The 21770-nt window shown below is 43.1% G+C and overlaps 1 protein-coding gene across 1 annotated transcript in view; it reads left to right on the top strand.

Moving 5' to 3' along the window:
- KCNK13 (potassium two pore domain channel subfamily K member 13) overlaps positions 1–21114 on the top strand; it is a gene marked incomplete at its 3' end in the record, with an annotated part of 72414 nt that extends 51300 nt beyond the window's left edge. The window contains exon 2 of the mRNA XM_082000004.1: positions 20222–21114. Within this exon, the coding sequence (XP_081856130.1) occupies positions 20222–21114 (893 nt within the window). The remainder of the gene's footprint in view (positions 1–20221) is intronic.
- Between the last annotated feature and the right edge of the window lie 656 nt (positions 21115–21770).

Genomic DNA, 21770 nt, shown 5'->3' with positions numbered 1-21770 from the left:
AACATTTGTCATGTTTCTAAGTAAAACATTCCTCTTGGGACTGCAAGACAGCTGGTGACTGGTTTTAATTTTTGTTAGTTTTGCTTTAACCGCTTCTAAGCAAACATTCATGGTAACATCTTTTTAAAGCAAAATTTTATTGAAAGTCAAACTTTAAAACCACATCTTTAAAATATATTTTAAAAATATATACTGAGCAGAAAGTATTTTAGCCAATTTTCACTTTCCAGGAGGCCAGAGAGGAAGGTACTAGTGGTGGTTTTTTGGTCAAATCCTGTGTGTGTGATACAGATTTTCAGGAGTTCCCAGAGATCCTGGAAGGCAGCACACACCAAAATATAGCATCACTAGTTCAGCCATAGTTTTCATTGAAGTATGAGTACGCCAGGAGCTCTAATAGCCTTGATGAAGCTGAGTGCATTGGAATAATTACTAATCAATTTTTGGTCTACAGTTCCCTTTGGTTATTTCACAAAATATTTTTGTACTAGACCAGCTAACCGGGTCATTCAGCGTTTTAATATCAGCAAATAGTCAAATCATACTATACTCCTAACATCAGCCTAGTGTGTTTTTGAGGTTTTTTCCTTATTTTGCACTTGTGGGAGTTTGGCAGTTATGGTCTCCCTATTCCATTGAAATGGGGTTAATTTTTCTCTGTCTGTGTCATTTTGCATCATAGATGTTGAGATTTTTTTTTAAAACACAGCAACGTTAAGAGCTTAATCTTTTCCCGTTCGTTTAAAACTCTCCTCTGGAGAATGTCACTTATTCCTCTACCTGTTAAGAAAGTTGCTGTGACTTTGAAACCATTAATTTCTTCAGCTCCTGGCTGAGTGAAAAAAATACTTTTTTTCCCTATGTAGTTCACAGGCCTTGTTTTCAGAAGAAAATGAGCCTCTAATGGAAGTCTGATAAACTCTCTCTCTTACGGGCTTTTTATTTTAAAAGAGATTCCTTTGTGAGACAGGCTTTTGCAGCTGTTTTTCAGCATGAGCATTATATGCTGTATCAAAGCGCTATTTCCTTTTCATGTATGGCAAGCGGCTTTGGGCATGGCTTCCAGGAAGCCATTGCAGAGAGACAAAAGCCTGCACGGAGTCTTTTCTAGTGCAGAAAGGACTTGATAAATGGCCTCAAAACTTTCCGATTTGTTTTCACACAGTTAGCCGTGGCACCGGTCACTTACAGTCCTGAGAAATCCTATTATTTAATATTATTTCCAGAGTGAAATGTGCTGTTCAGCTGGGGAATAAGCACTGTGAATGGTGAGGTCAGAAGCATTTAAACCTACGACCAGTACAGGTGACATCTTCAAAACTTCTAGAAAGAGTCAGGTCTTTACTTTGTTGTTTTTTCCAAGGGTTTTAGAACCAAGTATATGGTATTTGGAGTTATTCGTGCATTTCTTCTTCCCCTGGCAGAACACAGCATGAACTAAATAGGTGATATTTCAGTTCCTGGGATAAACGTATGTAGTAAAAGCTTTCTCAGCTTCACCATTTTCATAAGCAGAATGTGAAAAATAATTTTCATTAAAAATAGTTATTTAACTGTTTAACTGATCAGCATTAACAGTATCAAGTAAACCATGACACATCTGTGAAAAAGGTATTTACAAAGCAGGGTGTCGTACACAGGCTGAACCTCGCTGCTTCCAGCCTCAACAGTCTCTGAAAGCCTGGGAAAAGCTACCTTCAAAAATACTCTGAAATCTCTAGGATGATTATTGCGATAAATTTCTTTTTGTGCTTTTTAAACTGTCTTTCCTTCATTTAACATCAATGTTTGAAATGACGGGCCTTTCTTAAGTGACTGTTTCTCAGCACAGAGGCCAGGACATAGCCCTAGGTCAGCTCTTTCAGACTTTCAGAAAGCAAGTTCACGTGCAGCACTCCAAAGTCCATGTAATCTCTTTAAAGGTCAGACAGGCATTTCCCCCCAAAGTTTTTACTCTTATATTTTTCAGCCTTATGATTTCAGCTCAGAGGTTGTCTTCAAGTAATCGCTCAGAGAAGACCTCACTGCTTCTGGAGGCTCACAAATATTTAGCTCTGGTAGGAATCTCCTTTGCTGGGCCAGGTAGCTGCAGAGACCTGTGGGCAGAGGTGAGATCCCCTCTGAAGTATCTTACCTTTCCAACAGCAGTGCAGTGTTTTCTCACATACAAAAGCTGTTAAATCAGTTAACGCTCATAAAGCGGAAAGAAAGCAAATAAAGAGTTTCTCTGGGTCTCTCAAAGGCTACTATTGGGTGTTTGACCTTTAATCAAAAGTATTTCAAAAGCTTTGCAATTTTACTTCTGAAATGTTCCACTTCTGGTTTATCTTTGCATAAATGTCTACATGTGGATGTGGCAATTCAGGACATGGTTTAGTGGGCATGGTGGTGTTGGGTTGGTGGTTGGACTTGATAATCATAAAGGTCTTTTCCAACCTCAATGATTCTGTGATTCTGTGAAACGAATGTCTCTTTTTCCAAACATCATTAAAGTATGTTTTTATTTCCACGAGTTTATAAATATCTGACTGGAAAGCCTGGCATCCCTTTTATCCTCTAGATGAGTTCACATCCAACTGGACATCTACTTGTGTGTGGGAGGCCCTGCTCTGAGCAGGGTGGGTTGGACTGGCCAGTCGCCAGAGGCCCCTTCCAATCTCAGCCATCCTTGGCTCTTGTGGTGTCTTTAGTACACCAGTTGTCCAGTTACATCAGAAAATGCCCATCTTTGTAGCTTTTGACCAATCTTTATCATCGTGTGATAATCTCGTTCAGTTTTACCCTCTTCTGCATGCTTGTCTTGTTCGTTTTTAATTGTTTGCGTGGGTAAGGCAGCTGATGGTGAGATTTTGAGTGTGCCTGATGCACAGATAGCAGGTTTGGTCATCATCCAGATACATAAGAAGAGAATCAGTCCTTGCAGTAGGTATTGTGTTGGGGTTTTTTTAACATTTGCAATGGCACAATTCTGTGGCGGAAAGCCAAAGTTGCTATGGAGGACTCGGAGTAGTGCAGTGTGAACCTCCCTGTCCTATTTTACATATATGTCCTTTTTTACATAAATGGTTGGACCTGTAAAATCATATGAGTAGGCTGGATCATTTGACATAGGCTTGTCTTACAGACATATGCCACTAGACCTGTCACTAAAAGAGCATCTCTGGCTTCACAGGAAGGGACACGTGCGTTACATTTAGGACACCCATGAGCCAAGGACCTAGAAAAAGCCTTTTGAAAAAGCCAGACATTTTGAAAACAAAACTCTACGCCTTGTTGTTGTGCAGATAGAAGCCACCACACTGTTTCAGCAATGACTTATTCTTTTCCCCAAGCCAAAATTCACTGGCTTCTCTATTGCTGTCACATTTCTTTGATTTTTTTTTTTTTCTTCTCTATGGTGTCCTAAGTTTGCCTTGACGTTTTTGCACCTGGTGGCAATAACACTTCTTTTGTAGATGATGTATTCTTTGGAGTAGCCTGACATTATTCAGGTTGAGCAACCCGATTTAGTGAAAGATGTCCCTGCCCATGGCAGGGGGATTGGACGAGATGATCTTTAAAGGTCCTGTCATACCCAAACCATTCTGTGATTCTATGATTATTTCACAAACTCAGGTTCTATTCCCAAGTGTCCTTCTATCAGCCACCCCAGCATAAGGTTTTGCTTTCAAAATGTCAAAAAGGGTGAGAAATAGCCTTTGCCCCCTCATAACTTTTGAGACACAGATTAATGGATAAGAAATTCAAAGTTGATAAACACGTGTTCAAATTTGTCATTCATCGCAAGCGTGTCCAGAGTTGTCAGTTGTCAGTTCTGTCACCAGTTCTCCAGAGATAAATATCTCTGAAATCTCTGATAATGTTTGCTGTCAGCTTTGTCTACCAGTTTTTGTAATTTTAATCACAATATTAATACCTGCTTCCTCTTTTACACAGAATATTCAAAAAACCTTACTACATACCAACACCAACAGCTTTTTCTATATGGTGTGTGCTTATGGGTCCTTGCTTTGCATTTGCAGTCCCTGCAGCACCCGCTTGGGAACTGTGAATTTTTTGTCTTTATTCTTAGCCTTTTGGGGCTGTCTGTCAGTCTCTGAGGAACTAAAGCAGTGTTTGTGCTGTCTTTTATGCTCTGCTCTTTTGATCTGTCCTTCAGTTTGATGTATCCAAGCATCAGGTAACCTCATTTTCTGGATGAGGTTTTCTGTTCCTTGGAGGTAGCAACGCTGAGGCCCTTGGCACATGGTGGTTCTGGTAGCGATGACTCCCAACCTTCCACTCTGCCATCAAGATAAGGCTTGAAATTGGTTAGGAAAATGTAATCACACACAAACACACATTCACATACACCATTTCTTCGTGTTAAAAAAAAATAGCATTCTTTATCTGTGTTCAGCTTCCTTCCAGCCTGTAATGATGGAGATTTTTTTCCTTTTCTTTACTTTTTTGAGCGTAACACTCACAGCCTAGGTGTGTCTGCTTTAGTGGAATCACAAGTGAAACTGTTGCATAAAATTGCTCTGATTGTGTTGATATTTAAAGCCAGGGAAGAGCTTTAATTTTTAAAAATTCCTTTCACTAAAATGCTGCTAACAGCATGTCCCCAGGCTCATGTTACCAAGAGAGTACAAACAGACACTACATTTCTCACTTGTTTTTTCCCCTGTGGGAAAAAACCTGCCTTACTTCCCATAGTTTTACCCTAAATAAGAAGAAAAACTAAAACTTTTAATTCAAAGGAAAGCTGTATCAATACATCTTGGACTGAAAAAGCAAATCACAGAAGCTACAGATGTACATACGTTTCCTACGGTATTACATGAAAAATGCCCTCCAGGAGACAGAGAAACACTTTTTTCCTCCAAGAAAAATAAGATATCTTATGTACCCATGCCAAGAATAAAATTCACAGTAAGCAAATGTAAACTAACCTTTGAAAACTTGCAAAAACCAGGCAGATTTGTACTACTTAAAAGGAAAATTTCGGTGTAAATGAGCCTATACCTTAATTAGTACACAACATTATGTTCCTATTCCTTAATAGCTGAAGTTATTATACTTACACAGACTGACTAAAAACAAACCCTTGAAACAGTATTAACTACATTCATGATTCAGATAAAGTATAATCCTGCCAAGATGAATTATGGCTTGAAGTTACTGCTTATTGTTAGTAAGGTAGACTATTCAACAGGGAAAAAAGGTTTACATACATATATATGTATTCATCATATATACACATGCTTATCTGACACAGATAGGTATTTCTCAGTTTTGCATATATATGAATGCATTCATGTTAACATTCTGTTAAGTTCCTTCTGCTGTCAGGTACTGAGACAAAGCAATATTTTTAAATCCCCGTTTCAGTCACACTTCAAGATCTTTAGGTCTGGTTTTGATTCTCCAACACATCACAAACACTTCGTATATACAGTATATGCAGTATATACCTGTCTTCTGAACATACCCTTCTGAGATCAGTAAGAGAAGGCCCATATTTTAAAGCATTGTTTCCTGTATTGTTTGCTTTTTGTTTTATTTACTTTTTTTTAAATTAAGAACAATTTTTAACAATTTTTTAAATTTAAAATTTAACAATTTTTAACAATTTTAACAATTAACGATTTTTAAATTAAGAACAATTCCTTCCAATTGTTTCCTTACAATTGCTTCCTGTAAATTTTCCCCTTTGCGGGGACTTCTTTTGGTGCTAAATGCTAACTGAACATACACCACAAATCAGACTGCTACTGCATTTCTCAATGATGTTACATACAAAAGTGTATGTCTTTGGCTTTCACATTGAAAATATTTCTGTTGTGATGAAAATTTTGATTTATGTTTATTTTTATGGTGTTGTTTTAACAGGAATGAAACTGGTGATACTGCTTTCTTTTCTGTGTTATATAAACTGCCTCCTCAGCCATGGCATCTTTTAACTATGGAAAGGGTCAATTCATTCTACCATATTTCCTTACTGTTCCTTCAATAAATTTGTGTATAGCTTGGAATTTAGGATATTGCAGCTATTACAACTTTAAGGAAAACCAGTTAGTGTTAAATAATCCGCTGACCCACCGGGGGGGTTTAACACTTCGCCGTAGTTTGAACTTGAGTCACAGCTATTTCCCACAGTTTTGCCAATCTCCACGAGGCGCCTTGGTGCCCACCCCGGGGAGAGGACTTAGGCGACGTGTTGGGTTTGTGGCAGGGTCAGGCCTCTGCCAGAGCCCCGAGACGGAGGGACAGGAGCGCTGACGGCTTCACTCGCTGAATTGTACTTACGCTACTTGGCTGCAGAGCCAACGCTCGCCATCGTTGCGGTACCCGCACCAAGGTATCAGCTGCTAAGCACATTTCAGCGCAGGGCTTCAGGTTGTCCTGGGGCCACGCACAGGCAGGTTTGCGCCCAAAGAGGGCTGTGAGCCCTGCGGGGCTGGTGTCGCCTACGAGGCCAGACTTTTCTATGGAGGAGAGAGGTGGAAGCTGGTGCCTGCAGTGCGTTTGCAAACAGCTGTGGGGACTGAACCCTTACTGTGGCTGGGAACCACAGAATCAGAGAGTCTCTGGGTTGGAAGGAACCTTCAAAGTCCACCTAGTCCAACCCCCCTGCAGTGAGCAGGGACATCTTCAACTAGAGCAGGGTGCTCAGAGCCCCGTCTGACCGGACCTGGAATGTTTCCAGGGATGGGGCACCTACCACCTCTTGGGACAACCTGTTTGTGTAGATGTAATCCAGCACTCGAACAGTCCTGCAGCCCCCGCAGAGTTACCGACATTATTCTGCCTTTTCAAGCCTGCCAGACTATTGATGGTTGGCTTTGATGGGTGTTCAGGCTGGACCAGATGTGGTGTTGCACCCATACATGGGGCTCGCGTACCTTTTCATATGGCATATTAAAATTAACATTTAATTAAATATTAAATACAAATGTGTCAATAAAATTTATATTATTTAATTGGATAAACGTTTCTCTGTTTTAAGACTAAATAAAAACTACACAAACCTTTAAATGACTGTTCAAAAAGTCACAAAAAGATTTGAAAATAATAATAAGGTATTTTCAAAACTGAGCCCTGTTCCATCCCTATAGTAACACAAAAGGTGTACAGACTTACAAATCTGTATAGGGGTGATGGAAAGCCACTGGGCGTAGCACCTCAGGCTTCAAAAACTAAATAAAAATTATAAAGGGAAACCAGAAGGTAGGCGTAAAATATTTATACATGGAATTTATTGATAGCACAGGATCTATAACAAGGCTGTGTACATTTCTTATTTGAGAGCTGGAATGAACCTTAAATAAAATATAACCTTAATTATATAAAGCAGAATGGCAAGGTTTCCATAAATTGTCTTATGTGAAAAACTTACAATAATGAAAATTACAGACGCTCTCTCTCCCAGAGAGTCATGTATTATTTAAGGGCTACACAGACATTATAACAGAGGTATCAACAGACCCATAAAGATGTCTATTAAAATTGAACTTTTATTAATACATTTTTTATCCAATGTTGTCCCTTTAACATTTTTTTTTACTTACGTCTTTTAGATTTATTAACATTGTAAGCTTCTCTTCTGTTCAAGGCAGAATATGTATATGTGAAATGAGAGAAGGGCAGTAGTGGGTATCCAGCTCTCCAGGCAGGTTTTGACAGTGACTCACTGTGAGCTGAACTTCGCTGTGTTAAACACAGACATTGCCTCACATGCGCTAACACAAAACCAGCTTTTCTTATGCTCTCCAAAAATAAATCAGCGAAAGCCCCAAGATCTCACTATTTCTACCCTCGAAGTCCCATTCACACGCTCAGCATGGCACTAACCTACATCCGTGTTACGAGATTGGGCTTTCAGAAGGCTTTTCTCAGAGGTAAAGAAACATTACGCACAATCTCTTACGCAGGTCTTTTACATCCCAGCGGTGGCACAGACTGAGCACAGGACTCACGCACTGCTCGAAGCAGTACCTCCCTCCTGTCCTTCAGCCTCAGTCAAATAGCGGCGAGAGTGTTGTCTGCCAGTTTTGACAACTCTTCAAACAAGTTAGAGAGGGGAAAAAAAAATCTCAATATATATGAGAAAGTGTAGCTTGTACTTGAGTAACTATATTTATTGTTTCATCGGAACATCTCATAGCATTAGTGTCAACATCAATATTGCCCTTTAGGACTGGGCTTAACCCTGCGAGGAGCTGCGGGGAAGGTTACATCTCTCCCGGCCTGCCCGAGCACGACATTGCGGGCGCAGACCAGCGCAGAAGGGAGCAGCAGCAGCAGCAACGGCACTCGAGGCAGGGTCCAGCTTTTGCAGCTCCGGCGTGCTCGGGATACCCGGCTGGGAGGCACAGAGCTCGCTCGGGCAGGCCCATCTGGAAAGAGAGAGCATATAGCACAAAGGAGCGCCCTTATAGCCATATGTCCCTGCCTTCTGGGCAGGCTGAGCCCTTCTCCACCACGTAGCCACCTGCACAAGGAAATAGCATTGCCAATGAAGTAAATGCTACCACACACCAGGCTGTCCCTGATAAAATATTATTTAGTCAAATAATTGCTGCAGTAAAAGAGAGTTGCAGGATGTGGCTCATTCTCCCCTCCTGGTCGGAGAGAAGGTCAAGAAGTGGACATGAATGGTTGTGACAACCATTGGTACGTCTCACCAGCCAGCCACACAGTTCAGATGCCGAGCTTCCACTGCTGGGAAAACCCATAAATGTGTGCATGCATGTGTGTGTGTGTGATTTTCTGCGTACGCTGGGCAAAATGAACCACACTAGGCATTTTTTTAATATCAGAAATTGGAGCCGAGTCCAAGTTTACTGCTGTCAGGTAGCTGTGGCAGCACCGTGCCTGCTTCCATGGACGCGTCCTCTCACACAGCGAAAGTCTTCACAGCAATGTGTCTTTTTCTTTTCTTCCTGGGAAGAAGGACTTAATGTCCTCGTTCCTTTCCAGAACAGGACTCTGCCACAAGCTTGCTAGCGTAGGAGTGTCATACGGGGAGCGATGTGACATGATTTGAGTGTGCTCCAGCTGTTCCTACAATAGGTCCTACAGGTGACAATTACTCCAGCAGAACTAGAGTTTTGCTAGGACTACTTGTTCTGCTCAGAGAGCACCAGAGTAGGCTATCGTGGCAGAAGTGAATTTTGCCAAATTATTAGTGTCTGCACACTGTAGGAACAGTGTGCGGTACAGGACATTTTCTCAATAAAGCCTTTGAAGTACAGCTTTTCTTAGAGTTGTTTCTTCTGCCTCTTTCTTCGAAGCACAAAATATCCTTACGTAGACAGTTCAATGCAGAATGTGGCTGAGGGAAGGCGGGTCAGCATCTTTGCAGGTATCTAAGGCTTTCTATATTTCTCTCTCCTAATTACTATTTTCTTGATGATCTTTTCATTGCAGTTGAAAGTCCTGGTCCTATTTAGCTTGGTTCACACCTGTCACAATCCTCAATCGTTTTCATCATTTCCCCAGTGAGTCATGACCAAAGTAGAGCTGATTGATAGAGAAAAACAGGGAAAAGAGTTAATCGAATAAATAGAAAATGCTCTGGGAATACAGCCACAACAACACAGACAAAGAACTCTGGTCATAGATTAAACTGGAAAGCTGTTTCATGATGATATTTATATTTCTAACATCACAATGATTCATTATTGTTGCTATAGTGTTACCCCCTCCTTCTACCCACTTCCTCTTTGTGGGAAAGGCAGGAGCAGCAAAGAGTACACATCCAAAAAGGAAATGAAACCTCTCCGAAAAGAGAGATATTTTGCAGAACACTAGAAAGACCCAATCTCATGATCCAAAATTAACTGTAAAATATATATGCCTCTCCTAGTCTTCCAACATACACATTGTATTCGGCACTCCAGGCTTCATTCATGAGGGATTAGCCTTGATGAACTGTTTCTCATACTCTTTCACTGCGTCAAGCGTACCAGGGAATGAAAACTGAAGGCTTAATTAATGTAACCTGCAAAAGTCAGGACATCCAGAATTAAAACACATGCCAAACCATGTATCGAGGAAGATGAGTGTGTGTAATGATCCAGGAGAAACGCTTACAGCTATTGGTAGCGCTGGAGTAGTTCACAACAGAAAAGATGAAATGACCTAATATTGGCCTGGAGTAGGCAGTTGGATTCCTTGAGACTGTGTGTTGTGTGTGTGTGACATGCCAGGACGTGGGTGGCACAAGTCCCCTGGGCTGTGTCCCCTTGGCTGCGTCTGGGGAGCGGGATGTGATGGGGCTGGGGGAGCCGAGCAGAGTGAGAACGGCTGGGTGGGACGGCTGCCCAGCCGTGTTGGAAGCTGGTGCTTGTTTTAACTGAGCTTTTCTAGATTTTCAGAGGCTGATAAATCAAGGTATTGAGGAAAGAAAATAGAGAAACTAGGTGGGGTTTTTTAGAGTTGATTATTTATAGAAAGTTGATGGCTGTTTCCGCTTGTTAGATTTCAAGATAAGCATGTCACTGTTAGATTCAGAGCAATATTTGCTTAATATTACTTAATATTTACATATTAATTATCATTAATATATTATCATACATAACAATTATCATACATAACAATTATCAAACTGACTATTGATAAGAATTACAGCTGCTTGCTTTCCTTTGGTTATACTCAGTACTTGCTTCAGGAAATCATGAAGCATGATCATATTATACTATTGATATGTTTACACTTTTTAATTGTTCTGTTGTACAAGTAACCTGTATCCTCTTGGAATATGCACACAATATAACCTGAACGCCTGAAGGTGGATTTTAGAGCACTTTGCAGTAACAATCTTGATAACAGAAGTTTTGCTGCCAAGACAAAATCTGCAAAATTGTTTTGCGTCGGAGGTGTGCAGTGCTTTAGAAAACTTTTAGTGACTGCACTTGAAGTTCAAATTCCTTCCAACTTCCGAAAATGTAGCTCTGCTACAGAGAAATTGAGAATTAGTATGAATATTCAGCAAATAAACCTGAATTCTTGCTTAAGCAATATGTGAAAAAACCCAAACCACAATAGTTGAAGGAAAATTGAAGCTACAAGGAATGTAGTTGCTCAGGTCAGCTGAATATTAGGAAAGATAACACCAGTTTATAGCAGTCAATGAATCATGGGACACAGGCAAATCAGTAACATACTGATAGAATCTGAAATTTTTACGAAGAAGGCCTTCTTCATTGTTGGGCTGGTAAAGTTAGGATTTGTCATGCATATCTATCAATGATGACAATATAGTGCCATATCTGCAGACATAGCTAACAAATCAATTGAAACACTTTTCAGTACCTTAAAACCATTCAGTTTTCCCAACTCAGAATGATCTGATTCCCACCTGATTTAACTATAATCTCGACTTCTACTTGAAAGGACTCTTTTTCAAGAAATGTCACCCAACTTGTAAAATAAAGTTCACTAAATTTCATCAGCATTCCTTCATATCATAAAAAAAATCACTAGCCTTTTTTTCCCTGCAGTTGTTTCCCGGTTTTATTTCTTCATCACAAGAAGCAATCTTGTATTTTCAAATAATCTCCAAGTGTCAGCCACTGCTTTTAGTTCCTCTTTTATATGATTTCATAATTTCATTCTGTATTTGCTTCCCAGTCTGCCGATTTAACTTCTTGCTCTTTCACTGTTATGCTGTATGGAACGGACTCCTGCTCAAATTGCTCGCTAAGTCATTTCCCTTTTATATATTTGACTGTTGGTTTCTCCTCTATTTCTCATACTTGAGTAACCTCTTTCAAACTTCCAGGGCTGAAGTTTTTCATGCAGGACTTACAAAAGAACTCAAACATGAAACTGCCGCTTAACGAAGTGTGGTTTGTGGCCTAAAATCGGGGTTGGTGCAAGGAGAAGAAAAGATAGCAAATGTGACAATGATTTGTAGAAAAGGCTGCAAAGATGTTTCTGGAAACCGTAGGCCAGTAAGTCTGTCTTCCATAGAGGCACATTAGGAAAGTGTAAACAAGCGTATTATTAGTCAGGTCGTTCAAAAAGGTGAGAGGGCTTTTGCAGAGGGAAGTCACGTCTCACAAAAATTACAGTGCACCTGGGCATTCAAAAAGCTTTTTTAACAAGCGTCTTCATCAAAGCCTCTAAAGAAATAAAACTCTCATGGGATGAAAAGTGGAGTCTTATCATTGATAAATAACTGTTTAGAAAGAAGAAAACTCTAGGTATCAATATTCAGTTTTCAAAATGGAAGCAGATTAACAACAGGGTCTCTGAGGCTCTTTGCTGACACCTGCACATTTCAACAGTCATAAACAATGTAAGAAAAGAGATAAATAGATAGATAACATTTCCTTAGGACAGAGAAGTATTCAGGATAGTCAACTATAAACCTGACTGTAATGAACTGTAGAAGAATCTCATATTACTGAATAAGTGAAAAAATAGATGAACTTCAGTGGTGACAAATGCACAGTAATGCACACGGAAAAAGATAGATGTAATTACAGCCAGACATTGAAGAGCTCCAAGACAGCCATCATTTGTGGAGCAAGGGAGCTAAGACCTGCTGTGGATAGGTTGCTGAAAATATCAGTTCAGCGGTCAAGAGCAATTAAAAAGGCAAACAGGAATTCCTATGAAAAAGAGAGCAAAGCACAACACATCAGTATTCCCTGCATCAGTCCAAAGTACTTTTGCATTGCAAATACTGTACATAGTTCTGCTCCTTTATCTTTGAAATAATCTATTAAGGGAGAAAAGAAATAAGAAAGGTAATAGGGCTGGTTAGAAGTATGTCTTAGCAGACTGAAAACTACAGGCTAAATGTTACAGACCTCCTCAGACTGGGGAAAAACATGAGAAAGAAGGAAATAATAGAAGTCTATAAAATCAGAAGGGGAAAGGTGAAGGGAGAATGCGCGTGGAGAATGATGATCGCTACAGCTAACTGCAGGAAGTGAGAAGCCTCAGATGAATTGTCAGGCAGCAGGTTTTTGACAAAGCACAAGTACTTTGGGGAACTTACTGCCTCAGTTTTAATGGAGACCAACAGTATAAATGATTTGAAAAATGATTTGACAGGATTGATGATCGAATTATTGAACGTGATGTCCTCAAAGCCTCTAAACTGCTGATTTCTGGAAGCTTGGAGGATACCCTGAGGAAAGTTCATGCCTTTTACTGTCAGAGACGGTGGTCTGACCCAGTGTGGCGATTCTGTGTCCTTGCAGCTTGGTCCTGCTCACCCAAAGTCTCTAAGGCCAGGGCAGCGGACACCCCTCAGCTGGCACACAGAATGCGGATGACCAACCTCCTGCACTAGCTGGAAAGCAAAAATATGGCAATTGCTTGTAAACCCACCATTTTTGCTGCAAGATAAGCCAAGCAACTAGGAAGGCTTACGCAACTGTTACACAACTGTGGCATGTATTTGGATGGTTGGTTTGACAGTGACAATACCAAGAGCTACGTTTTCTGATAAACATGACTGGCAGCTATGAAAGGTATGTAAGTCCAGTTTGTGAATAAACCTGATCTTGTAATTACAGTGGAGAAATACTTGCAATGTGACACTCCCAGCTATCTGAAGAAGACAGCAAAAACGAACTGGCAAGTCTATATGCACAGTCTTTTCTCGAGTGTCTGCAGGAATCATTGAAGTTACAAGGACTTTGCCTTTGGTTAACATTTGGAGAGATTGGAAACGAAAAGTCTGCTGTTTGTAAGGCTGTGCTCTCTGTTACGAAGAGCGGACTGTTCAGGGGCAATTGTGGCTGTACAGGTCATGGGCATGGAAATGGGGGCTGCCAGCCCAGTTCTGGGGTACCCCAACAGGAAGCAGGGAAGGTGCGATTCTCCTGGGATGGTGCAGGGACCGCAGAAAGATGCCAGGCAGATCAATAGGTGTCCTAACATTCTGCCAAGACTTCAAAATGACATATTTCATCTGAAAAATTAAATATTTTTGATTAAAATACTGCCTCAGCATTTTAATAAAAAGCATGTCAATAGTAATTCAGATACCCTGTGGCCTGTTCATCTCTGGTTCAGCTTGTCAGGTAGACAGCATCTCATGTGGCATGTCAGAGAAAGCCTCTGCTGCTATGCAGAGACCTGCCAGGCATTTATTCACACTACATTTTTACCCCCCCAAAAAAATTAAGCTCTGCAATATTTCAGTTTTTAAGTGCCGTAGCAGCACCCCAGACTCCATTGTCCTTTTCTACAATGGAAAGAAGGAAAGGCATTTTACAAGCCAAGTAGGAAATCCACCTTTTTTAGTTCCTTGCCCTGTAGAGTATCTGAAGCAGAAGAGAGGGGATAAACACTGCTTTTGCTGGTGTCATCAATCTTCTGGAAAGTACATGGCGAGGCACTAATGCTGTCCCTGGATGGGGGAGCATAGGTGTACTTTGCAGCTACCAGGTGTGGGTGTGTGTCCCATGTTCACGTGGAGACGTCACCCGGCTCTGCACCAGCCCTCGCTCACGTCCCTCCCTGCAAAAGAGCCACCGCAAGCCCTGACCAGGTCCAGGACGCAGGGGGGATGTACGGAGACACCTGCCCCCAGGACAGACATCGCTGTGCCAAGCGTCGTCTTTGCTTTCAGAGAGAAGAGCTCATGGCTCCTCTGATGCCCAAGTAATGTGTGTGCACCCCGCACGCAGACAACAGGCTTCTTTTGGTGTCCTGAGGTTGGAGGGCAGGGTTTTGGTGTGAGAGCTTCCAGTGACCTCACGAAGGAGTTGTCTTACCTGTAGATCCTCTGTGTTAGCGCAGCACAAGATCATCAGTAATTTTACTAAAACAAGAACGAATTCCATTGCTGTATCTTTTTGTCAAGAGCGAGCCGCAGTCTTCCTTAAAAAAGTTTGGGGGAAAAAAGAGGCAGATCCCACCAAGAGTAGCGCTTTACTTCCAGCTAGTGTTTGCAGGGCTGTTGTATGAAAAGGGTTTTTGAAAGAATTCACTTTTTAGTAGAGATTAACAAGCAGTGCATTTCTAGTTTGGTGGCCAGCAGCAAAAAATAGGAAAAAACCTTAACCTGAAGTTGTATTTGAACAGATATTTTTTAGGTCTTTCAAAAGGATAAAGCATCATGGAATTTTTGATAGGTTTGATTTAATCATTAGTGAAATGTTGTGTTCCATTTTAAGATTAGGAAGCTTTTAAAAATCCGAAAGATTTTTCAAAGTATTTTTTTCCATTCTTTTTACTTCCAACTGAATATTTTTTAATCAAAAGGTGATTGATATTTTGAAATGAAAAGTTTTGTCACAAAAATGCCAAATAAGAACATTGAGTTTCATTTCAACTGTTTTAGCCTTTTACAATTTTGCTCTCCTGCATTTGTTGGCTGAAACAGTTCACCAGATTTACTTGGATTTATGAATATTTCAAACACCCCAAGAGTCCATTTGGAGAAAAATATACTTATTGTCAAAGAAGTCCTAGTCTATCATACAGCATTCCAAATCAATCCCAAGTTTAATACTGTGATGGTCAAAGTTAATCAGGCATGTTTACATGCCTGCTGTTTACGAACAGAGAAGAACTGGTGAGAGATGTGGTGGTCGGAGGCCGTCTTGGGCTTAGCGACCACGACATGATAGAATTCTCAGTTGTGAGCGAAGTAAGGGGAGGGGTCAGAAAAAACTGCTATCATGGACTTCCGGAGGGCCGACTTTGGCCTGTTCAGGTCACTGATTGAGAGAGTCCCTTGGGAGACAGTCCTGAAGGACAAAGGGGTCCAGGAAGGCTGGACAGCCTTCAAGAAGGAAATCTTAAAGGTGCAGGAGCAGGCGGTCCCCATGTGCCGTAAGAAGAGCTGGCGGGGAAGGCGACCGGCCTGGCTGAACAGGGAGATTTTGCTGGGACTCAGGGAAAAGAGGAGAGTTTATCACCTCTGGAAGAAGGGGCAGGCAACTCACGAAGAGTACAAGGATCTCGTTAGGTCAAGCAGGGACAAAATTAGAAAGGCAAAAGCCCAGCTAGAGCTCAGTCTGGCCACAGTCGTAAAGGATAATAAAAAATGTTTTTACAAATATATTAACAACAAAAAGAGAGGCAAGGAGAATCTCCATCCCCTACTGGATATGGCGGGGAACATTGTCTCCAAGGACGAGGACAAGGCTGAGGTACTTAATGCCTTCTTTGCCTCAGTCTTTAATAGCCAGTCCAGGTATCCACAGGGTATTCAGCCCCCTGATCTGGAAGATGGGGATGGAGAGCACAATGTACTCATAATCCAGGAGGAAGCAGTCAAGGACATGCTAAACCACCTGGACACCCACAAGTCTATGGGGCCTGATGGGATCCACCTGAGAGTACTGAGACAGCTGGCAGAGGAGCTTGCCAAGCCTCTCTCCATCATTTATCAGCAGTCCTGGTTAACAGGGGAGGTCCCAGAAGACTGGAGGCTTGCCAGTGTGACGCCTGTCTACAAGAAAGGCTGGAAGGAGGATCCTGGGAACTACAGGCCTGTCAGCCTGACCTCTGTACCGGGGAAGATTATGGAGCCGTTGGTCTTGAGAGTGCTCACAGGGCACCTGCAGGACAACCAAGGGCTCAGGCCCAGCCAGCATGGGTTCATGAAAGGCAGGTCCTGCTTGACCAACCTGATCTCCTTCTATGACCAGGTGACCCACCTAGTGGATGAGGGAAAGACTGTGGACGTTGTCTACCTGGACTTTAGTAAAGCCTTTGACAGCGTCTCCCACAGCATTCTCCTGGAGAAACCGGCGGCTCGTGGCTTAGACAGGTTTACTCTTCGCTGGGTGAGGAACTGGCTGGATGGCCAAGCCCAGAGAGTTGTGGTGAACGGCGTTAAATCCGGCTGGTGGCCGGTCACAAGCGGTGTTCCCCAGGGCTCGGTTCTGGGGCCGGTCTTGTTCAATATCTTTATTGATGATCTGGATGAGGGAATTGAGTGCTCCCTCAGTAAGTTTGCAGATGACACCAAGTTGGGTGGGAGTGTTGATCTGCTGGAGGGTAGGAGGGCTCTGCAGAGGGATCTGGACAGGCTGGATCGATGGGCAGAGGCCAACTGTATGAGGTTTAATAAGGCCAAGTGCAGGGTCCTGCACTTTGGCCACAACAACCCCATGCAACGCTACAGGCTTGGGGAGGAGTGGCTGGAGAGCAGCCCGGCGGAAAGGGACCTGGGGGTGCTGGTTGACAGCCGGCTGAACATGAGCCGGCAGTGTGCCCAGGTGGCCCAGAAGGCCAACAGCGTCCTGGCCTGTATCAGAAATAGTGTGTCCAGCAGGAGTAGGGAAGTGATTGTGCCCCTGTACTCGGCACTGGTGAGACCGCACCTTGAATACTGTGTTCAGTTTTGGGCCCCTCACTACAAGAAGGATGTTGAGGTGCTGGAGCGTGTCCAGAGAAGGGCAACGAAGCTGGTGAGGGGTCTGGAGCACAAGTCTTATGAGGAGCGGCTGAGGGAACTGGGGTTGTTCAGTCTGGAGAAGAGGAGGCTGAGAGGAGACCTCATCGCTCTCTACAACTACCTGAAAGGGGGTTGTGGCGACGAGGGTGTTGGTCTCTTCTCCCAAGTAACTAGTGATAGGACAAGAGGAAATAACATCAAGTTGCACCAGGGGAGGTTTAGATTGGATATTAAGAAAAATTTCTTCACTGAGAGGGTGGTCAGGCATTGGAACAGGCTGCCCAGGGAGGTGGTGGAGTCGCCATCTCTGGAAGTGTTCAAAAAACGTGTGGATGTGGCGCTTCAGGACATGGTTTAGGGGACATGGTGGCGCTGGATTAATGGTTGGACTTGATGATCTTGAAGGTCCCTTCCAACCTAGTGATTCTGTGATTCTGTGATTCTGTAATATGTGGCCCAATACATGGAAATACAAGCCATTTCAACAGTTGAACTTATTTCTGGGACTAAAAGCTTACAACTCATTTTTGACAAATGATCTTTGAAGGAAAATACTTGTTATATTAATAACTTAATACTTCTTTTAGGTTTTCCATTTTACTGCTTCTTTGGAAATGTTTGCATTGATTGCTACATATTGGGATTTGTAAATAGAAAAATGGACAAAAAATTACAGTTACTCAGGAGGTAAAAAGAGGTTCCCTGCTGAAGAGGAGGGGCTGACAAGGGGCAGAGTCACACTCAGAGGCACGCTGCCTCTCTGGATCAATGTTCTGCATCTTTTGGTATCTATAGTTGACCGTGCATTTCCCGTCATGCCTATTTGGGTGCCTTTGTAAAGCCTTTGTTTGTGGGTTTTTACCCACACAGATCTGAGCTCAGAGACAAAATCCAGTTGACTAAACAAACAAACCTGAGGAGCTCAGGCTCTGGCTATGATGCCAGCAGGAGGATCCCAAGAAGGACCTGTGGGAAGCAGACTAAAGGCGTAATGCCGTGCTGGAGATGTGAGCCTGAACTACATTTCACTTCCCAAAAGCTTTACACTGTGAGAGATGCAAGCTGCTCCCCACTGCCCTTCACCCTGTGCCAGGGGCTCCCCACCCTTCTGCCTCTGCCCAGCCTACAGCCACTTCTCTTCTTCAAAAAGCAGAGTGGGCCAGGGTGGGCTCCCTCCCCGCCGGCTGCTTTGGGCAGATCCCACCAGTTGCAGAGAGATTCCCCTCGTCCGTCCCTGTGTCTGTCCACAGGGTGGAGGTCATGACTTGCATATAAGCCAGACTGCACAGAAAATAAGCATCAAAAATAGGATTATAGGGGGGATCACTTCATGGAGCAGAAGGAGAAGGTAGAAAGCGAGTGGAAATAATTGTGTGCCAAGGTGAACAACGGCAGAAAGTTCTTGTCATGAAGAATGTTTTGTCTATGCGGTTTGCCTTGTCGTGCTGTCCCCACGGCACAGAGCTGCAGTCCAGCTCGCTCTAGCACAGAAATCTGATGAGGCGGCTTGAGCCTCCTGTAGGTCCTCTGGATACTGCAGTTTGGCTGTGGATGCAGGCGAAGACCCTCCAGAGCCCCTGCCTGGGGCTGTCGTTCAGAGGGCGTCGTGCCGGAGCGGTGAGGGCAAGGGCTGTCACTTAACCCTGTGTGGCAGGAGCAGCGTTGGAGACGAATCCGTGCTGGTAGCAGGTTTCCAGTGAAGAGAAGAGGAGTGCAGTTCAGCGCTGTTGGAAACGCGGTCTCTTCACACTGCAGTTGTTTGTCTTCCAGGCACAAGCGTATCACACTGAATATGACTTCCTTTATTTCCCAGAACCTAATGTCTTTATTGCATAATTAGCATCTCATCATTACAAAGAGAGGGAAACAAATAACTTTGTCTCTTGTCCAGCATGACTCTTCTGTCCCCTCAGCAAGATTATTTTGGCTTAATTGATCAGTTATGTAATCCCTTATTAATCCTAACAAAACAGCAGCAAAGTTATTTATGATGGATAGTACTCCAATTTGTGCAATCATGTTCTGGGCATGCTTTTTATTCTTTATTAATGACTTATTAAAGCAAGATTGTTTTATCAATAGTTTTAATGAAAAAAAAATTACTATTTGCAGTCTTTAGACTCACATACAGATTTGAGCTGTGAGTGAGAAGCAGAGAAAAAGGAAAGCTTCAGCAATGCTGATTTACAAGAGGGCTGATAATGGGCTACCGACAGCAGGGTCAGACGCAGGGCTGCTCTAATGCACTCTGCCCGCTGGGGACCCCCATGAGGGGTCGCTGCCCCTGTCAGGGGCTGCCTCTTCTAGTCTGCAGAGCCTGGCCAGGCTGCAGTGGGTGCTTGATGCTGGCTGATGTGCCATCTGCGCTTACAGCAGGAGCCGAGTAAGGCTCAAAAAGATCTCACCTTGGGTTAAAAAGATCTGGTGGGGATGGACCCCTGCGAGGTAAGAGGCACCCCTGGGTCAGATCCATGGTACAGAGCAGCATAAAAGAGAAGGAAAGGGGGTGATACCTCTGAAGCCTGGAAGTGATCCAAGGCGCAAAGGGGGATGGAGTGAGCCTAGCAACCAGACCAAAATTCAGACCACTAAACTCTCGCTTCTCTCCAGTGTGTTTTCTTCTGCTTTTTGTTTCACTCTGATTCTGGGAGGAATGCTGGCATGAGTTTCCTTCCCCTTACTGCTGGGACATGGTCAAGCACAAGTGGGTAGCAGTTGGGGAGAGTGTCCTCACTTCTTTTCCAGAGTTGAACTGTACCTCAGGGGTTTGCTGCCAGTTCTTCTGTCTTGCATGTGACAAAACTCCTGACACAATAACTACAGGTTTATTTTTTTCAACTGTTCTGTTTTGTTTTCCAGGGTTTGGCATGACCACCCCAGCCACCGTTGGAGGCAAAATTTTTCTGATATTTTATGGCCTTATAGGATGTGCAGGGACCATTTTGTTCTTTAACCTGTTCCTGGAGCGCTTGATCACTGTCATAGCCTACATCATGAAGTCCTGCCACGAAAGGCAGCTGAGGAGGAAAGGGGTCCTCCCTCACAATGGCCGTCGGGGCTCGGGGACCTCCGAGGTGGACAGCCTGGCGGGCTGGAAGCCCTCCGTGTACTACGTTATGCTGATTTTATGTGTAGCATCGCTCATCATTTCCTGCTGTGCCTCTGCAATGTACACACCGATTGAAGGGTGGAGTTACTTTGACTCACTTTACTTCTGCTTCGTGGCCTTCAGTACCATTGGTTTTGGTGATCTAGTCAGTAGCCAGAACATCAAATACGAGAGCCAAGGCCTTTACCGCTTTGGCAATTTTGTCTTCATACTCATGGGGGTGTGCTGCATCTATTCCTTATTTAATGTGATCTCTATTGTCATCAAACAATCCATAAACTGGATATTAAAGAAGCTGGACTGCAGGTGCTGCCACAGATGCCAAAGAAAATTATTTCGTTCGCGGAGGAACGTGGTAATGCCGGGAAACGTGCGCAGCCGGAGAAACATCTCCATCGAGACTGATGTTGTCAATGAGAGCGACACAGACGGACGCCGGCTGTCAGGCGAGATGATCTCCATGAAAGACTTCCTGGCCTCCAATAAAGTCTCACTGGCCATCATGCAGAAACAGCTGTCAGAAACTGCCAATGGCTACCCGAGGCAAATGAGCTCTAATTCAAAGCAAAATGGATTCTCTGGTGGGGTTGGAGCCCTAGCGATTATGAATAACAGACTGGCAGAGACAAGCGTGGATAGGTAAAATAGTAACAGTGAAACAGCGTGAACCACTTCAACAAGTATGGAAACAACGTGAATCAAGTGGAAATAGCCAGGGAGAGAACGTCGCCAGAGGGTGGGATGGGTGTGGACGGCATACCTCCTGTTGGAAGACATCTGACACTTCTTTGGGGCTGTCACTCAATGTCTTTGCTCTTTGAATTGCACCAGTCTCGGCCTTCCTTCCTCCCCTTCCTTCTGTTCCTCAAACAGGTGACTGCAGGAGAAATCTAATTTAGCCTTCAGATCAATTTTCCATGTCCTGTTCTCCTCCATTTATGTGAAATACAGATTTCAGGATAAGAAATCTGCGGTATGGGAAGAAACCAAGTGTGTCTGCTGAACACATTCTTAATTCAAAGATTGTTCTTAGCTTTCTGTCTTACTCTCATCACACCTGTTTTCTGAAAGTAGCTTATCTGAGACCAAAAGAAGAAACAGCCTTTCTCTGTGATATTGCAGATCTAATTTAGTGGAATAAAAAACCCAAAGTATTTTCTTTTATATATCACTTCTTAAAATGTATTCCTATTGTGAAAGCACTGGGCTTGAAAAGCCAGCTTCTGCTGCCATTAGTATTTGTGTAAATCTGGAGTAGTTCTATGAAAGTTGGTAGAACCACTCTGGAGCTATTGTGAT

This window comes from Phaethon aethereus, assembly GCF_964289735.1.
Source record: "Phaethon aethereus genome assembly, chromosome: 5".
In the NCBI taxonomy this organism is placed as follows: Eukaryota; Metazoa; Chordata; class Aves; order Phaethontiformes; family Phaethontidae; genus Phaethon; species Phaethon aethereus.
Note: the sequence above shows the minus strand (reverse complement) of the source record. Positions and strands in the feature narration are given on the sequence as shown.